This window comes from Argentina silus (assembly GCF_951799395.1).
Source record: "Argentina silus genome assembly, chromosome: 12".
NCBI lineage: Eukaryota > Metazoa > Chordata > Actinopteri > Argentiniformes > Argentinidae > Argentina > Argentina silus.
Window position 1 is genome coordinate 989,986 of NC_139666.1, and position 10,000 is coordinate 999,985.

General features: G+C 55.7%; 1 protein-coding gene across 1 annotated transcript in view; it reads right to left on the reverse strand.

Moving 5' to 3' along the window:
- Positions 1 to 10,000, reverse strand: part of fam117bb (family with sequence similarity 117 member Bb) — a 33,619-nt gene that overhangs the window by 21,275 nt on the left and 2,344 nt on the right. Inside the window, exon 2 of the mRNA XM_083682367.1 lies at positions 5,111 to 5,283. Within this exon, the coding sequence (XP_083538493.1) occupies positions 5,111 to 5,283 (173 nt within the window). The remainder of the gene's footprint in view (positions 1 to 5,110; positions 5,284 to 10,000) is intronic.

Below are 10,000 nucleotides of genomic sequence, written 5' to 3' on the forward strand. Positions count from 1 at the left end.
GGTGGTGTTAGGGTGGGGGTGGTGTTGGGGGTGGGGGGTGGTGTTGGGGGTGGGAGTGGTGGTGTTGGGGTGGAGGTGGTGTTGGGGGTGGTGTTGGTATTGGGGGTGGTGTTAGGGTGGGGGTGGTGTTGGGGGTGGGGGGTGGTGTTGGGGGTGGGAGTGGTGGTGTTGGGGTGGAGGTGGTGTTGGGGTGGGGGTGGTGTTGGTATTGGGAGTGGTGTTGGGGTGGAGGTGGTGTTGGGGTGGGGTTGGGGGTGGTGTTGGGGGTAGAGGTGGTGTTGGGGTGGGGGTGGTGTTGGTGGAGGTGGTGGGGTGGGGGGAGGTGGAGTGGAGGTGGTGTTGGTGGTGGTGATGGAGGTGGAGGTGATGATGGGGGTGGAGGTGATGGTGGTGGTGGTGCTGGAGGAGGTAATGATGGGGGTGGTGGGGGAAGTGGTGGTAGAGGAGGTGGTGATGGGGTGGAGGTGATGGTGGAGGAGGTGGTGATGGTGGTGGTGGTGGTGATGGTGGTGGTGGTGATGGTGGAGGTTATGATGGAGGTGGAGGTGGTGGAGGACGTGATGATGGTGGTGGAGGAGGTGATGGAGGTGATGATGGTGGTGGAGGTGGTGATTGTGGTGATGGAGGTAATGATGGGGGTGGTGGAGGAAGTGGTGGAGGTGGAGGTGGTGGTGGTGGTGCTGGAGGAGGTGATGGTGATGATGGTGGTGGAGGTGGAGTTGGTGGAGGAGGTGGTGGTGGTGGAGGAGGTTATGATGGTGGTGGAGGTGGAGGTGGTGGAGGAGGTGGGGGTGGTGGTGCTGACCGTGTCTCTGAAGCTCTTTCAGAGAGCTCCCAGGAGCCTGGAGTATAAACAGGAGGAGCTGTTTCTGTAAACACAGAGAGCTGCTGATGGATGGTTGGATTGGCCTTTCCTGTTTGGTGAACCTTGGTCCAGGAGCGGTGGGCTGTGGTTGGGTTCAAACCCAAGACTCAAGGCTGAGAGGCTGAAAGGGTAAAAGGCTGAAAGGGTAAAAGGCTGAAAGGGTAAAAGCGGCCATGTTTGGGAGGATGAAACACAGGGCGGTGACATGAATCACTAATCCTGAACAGTTGCAGTTGGAGGACTAATATGGAACCATGTGATGTTGTGGACTGTTACCAACGGCACAAACATGCTCAGATGTTTGGAGTTTGACTACGTCCGCACTCACAGATAGTTGCAGCATAGAAACCACCACCCACCCCTCCCTCCATCAACCCCCACCACCCACCCATCAACCTCCTCCACCCACCACCCACCCACCCACCCCCGTCTCTCTCAGCAGGACCTGTGTGTGAACAGTGGGGAGAAAATGTTGCCAAAGTGGAGGAACTATTACTGGGCTAACTAAAGCTGTGGCTGGGGACAGGGAACGTCTGTATGTCTGTCTCTCTCCCCCCCCTCTCCCCCCCCTCTCCCCCTCTGGCTGCTGGCTCCACCAAAGGCCTTTTCTAAACACACAAGTGTCAGAACATAGTTGAGATTTCTAGCTGGTCAGTGAGGGGAGGGATTAGCATGACAAAAAGCTCCTTTCTTGTGGAAATGTGAGGAAGCTGCAGACGGAGACGCAGGGAGACGCAGGGAGACGCAGCCGCCACGCGGCCGTCCACCGCCTCCGACGGGGCCCCGCTTCACACCCTCTAATGTTGCATAAAAAGATTAGTTCCCCCCCCCCCCTCCCCTCTCCCTCCCCCCACCCCCCCATGACAAACTGTGTCCAGAGGCCATTACTTCTGAACCTCCAACCAAAACACACCACAATCCCACATGAACGTGCAGCACACATCAGGCCACAACATAAACCACAACCACACATCAGGTCTGGGACGTCCCAATGTGGCCCGATCCACCTCTGTAAACCCTGATCCCAACGCCAGGCGGGCTGGGGATCTCCAACAGCAGTAGAGGAGGAGGAGGAGGGACAGCAGACCTGATGTGACCTGTTTGGTATTTATCTCCTTCCCCCTCCTCCTCCTCCTCCTCCTCTTGTGTAACTACACACACAGGGGACCCCCTCCTGACCTGCCACTTCTCCCCTGAACTCAGCAGGGTGTTTCCCCCTCAGCTAACACCACACCTGAACCTCACAGTCATGTTCCTGAGGCGTCGGGTTCCATACGTCCTGAGACGGCGTTACGTCTTGTTCAGACAGAGCGGGTGACGCGGCGGGAAGGAGAAGACCTTGAGCAGCGTGTGAAAGGCTCCAGAGAATACACCCCCAAACGCTTGTGTTATTTCTAGGTTTATGGGCTCTCCTGCCTCAAAGGCAAACACTGATGTAATTTCAAACCTGGTTCCAGCGCTTGGCAAGCCCTACCTCTCCAACGAGACACAGCTCCTACGTCTGACTGTCTGACTGTCTCTCCATCTCTGTTCTGAACAACTCGCTCCAGGGTTACATGTCTGATCAAGTTCTGTTTATTATGATAATTATAACTTTACTATTGCGGTGTGTATTCATTGCAGACCTCAGATTCTCTTTACAAGACATTCCCAGGAGGCCAGACAATGAGCAGGATCAGGCCTGAAACCCAACCTGCTGTAGTCAGCCCTGCCTGTGTCTGTGAGGCCTGGAGAACTGTGGCCCACCTGGAGTTTGCCTTCGTCCCTGAAAGACTGCTTCTGACAGTGATACCTCACGTACAGACCAGGCGAGGCTGGCCGAGGTAGAAATCAGGAGGACGGGATCATGGAATGGAATGAGGAAGGGTATGGAATATGTGTGAGTGTTCTCCTCCAGGCAGACGGAGGCTCGGGAGAAAAGCAGAGGCCTCATTCAGAGTGTTGTTGTTGTTTGGTTGCTAGGCGTGAGTAGCGCAGCGCCATGGTAACCGGTACCGGGATTCGGGTTGTTTTGGCAAGGTGTTGGACTTCAGTAAATGTCGTCCACATTCCACATTCTGGACTCTGGCATCCGCTCATCTTTGCTCTCTTTGTGTGTGTGTGTGTGTGTGTGTGTGTGTGAGTGAGAGAGAGAGAGAGAGAGAGAGAGAGAGAGAGAGGCAGGCAGGGAGTGTGGGTGGGAGTGAGCCTGAGGGGGGGGGGGAGGGACAATAACTGCAGACCCTGGAGACGTGCTCCTCACAGCAGCCGCAAACAATGAGCTCAGCCTCCCTCACAACACAACACAACACTCCGGAAGAAAGACCCTTCCTTGACAGAAGAAAGACCCTTCCTTGACAGAAGAAAGACCCTTCCTTGACAGACTTCTGGGGGAAAGTAGCAGAGAGAAGGAACATGAGAGATGGACAGAGGTGCTCCATCCAGGGGTGCTCCATCCAGGGGTGCTCCATCCAGAGGTGCTCCATCCAGGGGTGCTCCATCCAGGGTGCTCCATCCAGGGGTGTTCCATCCAGGGTGCTCCATCCAGGGGTGCTCCATCCAGGGGTGCTCCATCCAGGGGTGTTCCATCCAGGGTGCTCCATCCAGGGGTGCTCCATCCAGGGGTGCTCCATCCAGGGTGCTCCATCCAGAGGTGCTCCATCCAGAGGTGCTCCATCCAGGGGTGCTCCATCCAGGGTGCTCCATCCAGGGGTGCTCCATCCAGGGGTGCTCCATCCAGAGGTGCTCCATCCAGGGGTGCTCCATCCAGGGGTGTTCCATCCAGGGTGCTCCATCCACAGGTGCTCCATCCAGGGGTGCTCCATCCAGGGGTGTTCCATCCAGGGTGCTCCAGACAGGGGTGCTCCAGACAGGGGTGCTCCAGACAGGGGTGCTCCAGACAGAGGTGCTCCATCCAGGGGTGTTCCATCCAGGGTGCTCCATCCACAGGTGCTCCATCCAGGGTGCTCCATCCAGAGGTGCTCCATCCAGGGTGCTCCAGACAGGGGTGCTCCAGACAGGGGTGTTCCAGACAGGGGTGTTCCAGACAGGGGTGTTCCAGACAGGGGTGCTCCAGACGGACGAGAAGCCAAATGAAAAAACAAACTGGTCAAACTGGTAAACGTTATTCAGGAAATCCCAACGGAGAGAAAGAGGAACAGAGAGAAGAGAACTAGGGCAGACACAGGACGACAGACAGACAGACAGACACAGGACGACAGACAGACAGACACAGGACGACAGACAGACAGACAGACACAGGACGACAGACAGACAGAGGATGACAGACAGACACAGGACGACAGACAGACAGACACAGGACGACAGACAGACACAGGATGACAGACAAACAGACAGGCAGACAGACAGACAGAGGACAACAGACAGGCAGGCAGGCAGGCAGGCAGACAGAGTCATCCTCACCCTCAGTGAGGTTACGGAGGAGAAGAAGAAGAAGACCTTGCCTACTTCAAAAAGTGGAAAAAGAAAAGACAAGGAAAGAATGTAGTCATGATAGAGTTCTGTCTGGCACACCAACTTCACCCCAAATATGCTCCAGCTTCCTCTCATCTCTCAGCAGGCCAGGGAGAGCCAGCTTCCTCCCCTTCCTCTCTCCCTCCCTCCCTTCTTCACATGCCAGTACCAGTCTTGCTCTCTGCTACTATCACTCCTTTAAAGTCCCATCTCTCCACCCTTCTCCTGAAGTACGCACTTGTGAACTTCACTCCCCCAGAAGGACTGAACGGTACAGGACTGCCCCCCCCCCCCACAACACCACATTTACAAGCTTGTTTATCAAATAACCAAAATGCCTTTGTTATGATTCAGATCCTGAACTCATTTTGCACCCCTACATTGCCCAGACACAGCAGACCTGTTTCAATCTGTAAGAGTCTCCTAGGAGGAGGAGGCCAGCGTGTGTTGTGTTTTAAACGGTGTTGTGTTTTAAACGGTGTGTTGTGTGTTAAACGGTGTGTGTTGTGTTTTAAACAGTGTGTGTTGTGTGTTCATCTGATCACACACCAGACACCAGATCACATCTAAACACCACCAGGCAGGGAGCCGTGAGGGGGAGGTGGCTGACCTGGTCTGGACGTGGGCGGGGCTGACCTGGTCTGGATGTGGGCGGGGCTGACCTGGTCTGGACGTGGGCGGGGCTGACCTGGTCTGGACGTGGGCGGGGCTGACCAGGTGTGGACGTGGAAGTGAAAAATGTGCTGTGTGTGTGTGTGTGTGTGTGTGGGCGTGTGTGTGTGTGTGTCTTACCTGTGTGGCTTTGTCCTTCATGCAGGGGACACAGGGGGCGTGGGCGATGTCCCGAGGCCAGTGACCCGCCAGGTAGGGTCCGGTGAGGGCGTCGAGGGAGGAGGTCCGGCGAATGGAGGAGGAGGAGGGGGGGGGGCAGGAGGACAGGACAGCCAGGGGGGGTCTGGGCCTCTCTGCATGGAGGAAAGGATGGAGGAGAGAGAGAGAGAGAGAGAGAGGATGGGAGAGAAAGATAAGGAGGGAGGGTTTTAATAGGAAATAGATTGTAAACTTCCAGGGTTAGGGTTAGGGTTAGGGTTAGTCACCTCTACTCCAGCTGTTTGAGACCACCCTACCACCGTTGTTTCAGGGGTTGGTGGAACCGAACACAAATGTGGGCCCAGATTTGGATTCTGAGATAGCCTAGACCCGTAGGCCGAGACTCATAGGCTAGACCCGTGGCCTAGACCCGTAACCTAGACTCATAGGCTAGACCCGTGGCCTAGACTCATAGGTTAGACCCGTGGCCTAGACTCATAGGTTAGACCCGTGGCCTAGACTCATAGGTTAGACCCGTGGCCTAGACTCATAGGTTAGACCCGTGGCCTAGACTCATAGGTTAGACCCGTGGCCTAGACTCATAGGTTAGACCCGTGGCCTAGACTCATAGGTTAGACCCGTGGCCTAGACTCATAGGTTAGACCCGTGGCCTAGACTCATAGGTTAGACCCGTGGCCTAGACCAACTCCAGATCTTAGGAAGGATCCAGTAAGGAGGAGGGGAGGAAATAAAAAGGTGGCAGACTTCCAGTCCAGCGTGTTCTGGTTCTGGTTCTGGTCCTGGTTCTGGTCTGGTTCTGGTCCTGGTCTGGTCCTGGTTCTGGTCTGGTTCTGGTTCTGGTCTGGGTCTGGTTCTGGTTCTGGTCCTGGTTCTGGTCTGGTTCTGGTCTGGTTCTGGTCTGGTTCTGGTCTGGTTCTGGTTCTGGTTCTGGTCTGGTTCTGGTCTGGTTCTGGTTCTGGTCTGGTTCTGGTCTGGTTCTGGTCCTGGTTCTGGTCTGGTTCTGGTTCTGGTTCTGGTCTGGTTCTGGTTCTGGTCTGGTTCTGGTCTGGTTCTGGTCTGGTTCTGGTCTGGTTCTGTTTCTGTTCTGGTTCTGGTCTGGTTCTGGTTCTGGTTCTGGTCTGGTTCTGGTCTGGTTCTGGTCTGGTTCTGTTTCTGTTCTGGTTCTGTTTCTGAGGATTTATGCCGTGTGTACTGTTGTGTACTGTTGTGTACTGTTGTGTACTGTTCCCCCTCGGGCACGTGTTTGTGAATGGCAGCGTTTCAAGGGGAGGGGAGGCCAGACCGAGCAGCACCAGACTGGGAGCCTTAATCTGAGGCCCGCGGCGCAGAGCAGCGCTGTGTGTCCACTGGCCCTTTACAACTCATTTAAAGCTGATTAACAGATGATTGGTTGGCTGCAGGAGCGGCCTGGCTTCGAGGAAACGACCCGTTTGTCTTGACCTACATTCTCTGAGACTCCACAAGCAATTGTCCCCCCCCTCCCTCCCCCCCCCCCCCCCCTTTCTTCTCTCTTTTCTCTTCCCTTCAGACTGACACACATTCTACCGTTCTCTCTGGACTCCCCCTCCTCCTGCCTTCTCCCCGTCTCTTGTTGGGACTATTCTTTCCAGGAAAAACTACACCGTTGAATATAAAGCCACACCGACTCAGGACAGACCTGCAGTCAGACTTTAACACCTGACATTGGGTCCGTGCCAGTCTGACATGGGGTCCGTGCCAGTCTGCCAGGGCAGGACCTGGACACAGAAGCAGGCCTGCAGCTGGCTGAGATTCACTTCCTCAGTTTCAGGCCTGCTGTGTTTTCCTGCCCGCACCAGAACTATCAGGGGAACCAATCAGAACCAGTGCTGCTTGTTTGCCTGCTGTCCTCTTTTGGGAACATGCACGTGCTCCGTGTGGACAAACAACCTCTGATTAACTGAGACAGCGGTTGTCTAATGGGCATAATTCATCTGGGGAAAGCAGAACAAAGTCAACAGGAACAGAAGCCAGTCTGCGTTCCGGGTCAGACACGCTCTGAGAGGGAGGAAATCTCCCTGCCGTCCACACCAACAGCTTCATGACAGGAGTAACCTGTCAGGAATTCAGGGGAAGTCTCTCACTCACACACATAAACACATAAACACACACACACAGGTTCACAAACACACACACAGGCTCACAAACACACACACGCAGACACACACACACATAAACACATAAACACACACACACAGGTTCACAAACACACACACAGGTTCACAAACACACGCACACACGCTCACAAACACACACACAGGCGCACACACACACACACACACACACACACACACACGCTGGCAGGCCCACAAACAATCACACACACCCTGTGGAGACTGTCTGAGCGGGCGCTGTCAGCTCCTGCTCTCATACCTGAGTGTTTATGTACACGCTGAGGCCAGGGCTCCTCCCACACACAGAGGAGCGTGTGTGTGTGTGTGTGTGTGTGTGTGTGTCTACAAAAGGACCTAAGGGGTGAGAAATGAACTGTCTCAAACACACACGCACACACACACACGCACGCACGCACGCACACACGCACAATAAGAACATGAGGTTTTTAAGGCAGGGCCACAGACGCAGCAGGAGGCTGGCATGTCGAGACACGGCCCCATGGCTGGGTTCACCCTCAGTCCCTCCACCAGGGAACAGCCCTCATCTCAGCCTCTCCTCTCCTCTCCTCTCCTCCCCTCCTCTCCTCTCCTCCTCTCCTCTCCTCCCCTCATCTCAGCCTCTCCTCTCCTCCCCTCCTCCTCCTCTCCTCCCCTCCTCCTCCTCTCCTCTCCCCTCCTCTCCTCTCCTCCCCTCCTCCTCCTCTCCTCTCCCCTCCTCCTCTCCTCTCCTCTCCTCCCCTCATCTCAGCCTCTCCTCCCCTCCTCCTCCTCTCCCCTCCTCTCCTCTCCTCTCCCCTCCTCTCCTCTCCCTCCTCTCCTCTCCTCCCCTCCTCTCCTCCCCTCCTCTTCTCCAACGCTTGTTTTCACCATCACACATTCCAGTCACCCCCCCTCCCTCACCTCCTCCTCCCCTCCCTCACCTCCCTCACCCCCCCCTCCCTCACCTCCCTCCACAGATAAGAACCAACCACCACCGGGGCCAGTCAGCCGGGCGCCATCTTGAAACGGTTGGCCAGTTGAAGTGAACAGAGGGACTTCCTCTTCCTGTTTCCTAGCCCACCTGAACGGTGAGAGGCCACAGGTGGCGAGACGGTGGGTTTGGACATCAGGGTCAACATCAGCATTAATGACTGTTCCTCCCCCTCCTCCTCCCCCTCCCCCACCTCCTCCTCCCCCACCCTGCTTTCTATGTCTCACTCTCTCCATCTCAGAGACTCCTCTATTGTGCAAGCGCCCGGGCAGAGTGTTTATCATCTGGAAAGTTACAGAACTTTCCGGGAGGAGGGCCGAACGCTGAGCAGTGGAAAAGGTGAGGGAGCGAGAGGAGGGAGGAGGAGGAGGAGGAGGAGGAGGAGGAGATGAATCGAGTGGAAGTGGATATTTTCGATGCGCATCATCTTCTATCCTGTTTTGATGCTTAGAACGGCTTTCGAGGCGTCCTAGAGCATCGATGGGTCGCTGTGGGCTAGGAACGGCCTGGGACTATCCTCCAGCACCAAATCAACCCCTAGCCCCCTACACCCTAGTCCCCCTACACCCTAGTCCCCCTACATCCTAGTCCCCCTACACCCTAGTCCCCCTACACCCTAGTCCCCCTAGCCCCTAGTCCCCCTACATCCTAGTCCCCCTACACCCTAGTCCCCCTACACCCTAGTCCCCCTACACCCTAGTCCCCCTACATCCTAGCCCCCTACACCCTAGTCCCCCTACACCCTAGTCCCCCTACACCCTAGTCCCCCTACACCCTAGTCCCCCTACATCCTAGTCCCCCTACACCCTAGTCCCCCTACACCCTAGTCCCCCTACACCCTAGTCCCCCTACACCCTAGTCCCCCTACACCCTAGTCCCCCTACACCCTAGTCCCCCTACACCCTAGTCCCCCTACACCCTAGTCCCCCTACATCCTAGTCCCCCTACACCCTAGTCCCCCTACACCCTAGTCCCCCTACACCCTAGTCCCCCTACACCCTAGCCCCCCTACACCCTAGTGGAATAGGGCTAGAGGTGGAATTAGAATCCAGGCTAGCCTCTATCTAGGAGACCGGGCCTCTCTATAACCCTAACCCTAACCCTAACCCTAACCTCTATCTAGGAGACCGGGCCTCTCTCTAACCCTAACCCTAACCCTAACCCTAACACATACAGGATACATGGAATGAAACGCTTCAGGGTGAGAAACTCCTCAACAACGCAACAATCAAACAATATCAACAGCAGTGAAATTCCAAAAGGATCTGAGGCTAGGGGTCCATTTTATGCTTCTCTCTGTGTGTGTGTGTGTGTGTGTGTGTGTGTGTGTGTGTGTGTGTGTGTGTGTGTGTGTGTCAGAGAGCAGGTCTGAGGTCTTTACAGGCAGCAGCCTCATAATCAGTCTCGGCTGCTTTCATATCTGGACCCAATTACCACAAAGGCTGGATTATTAAAACAATCCCCCTGACTGACCATGGACTATAAACCCACTCCGGTCCTAACCCCGGTCCTAACCCCGGGCCCGCCGAGCCTCCCTCAGTCAGCCGGTTCCTGAGTCAGCCTCCGGGGGTCACGACCTCGCCACACGGCACACACACCAGGAGACGAGGGCTGACCTGATGGTGACTCTCTCTACTCTCACAGGGGTCTTATAACACACCCGTTATAACACTTAGAACAGTGTTTATAAACACAGACACTGTTAGCCCAGAGAGAGGCCTAAGATTAGGCTGCGGCCAGTGGTGTGAT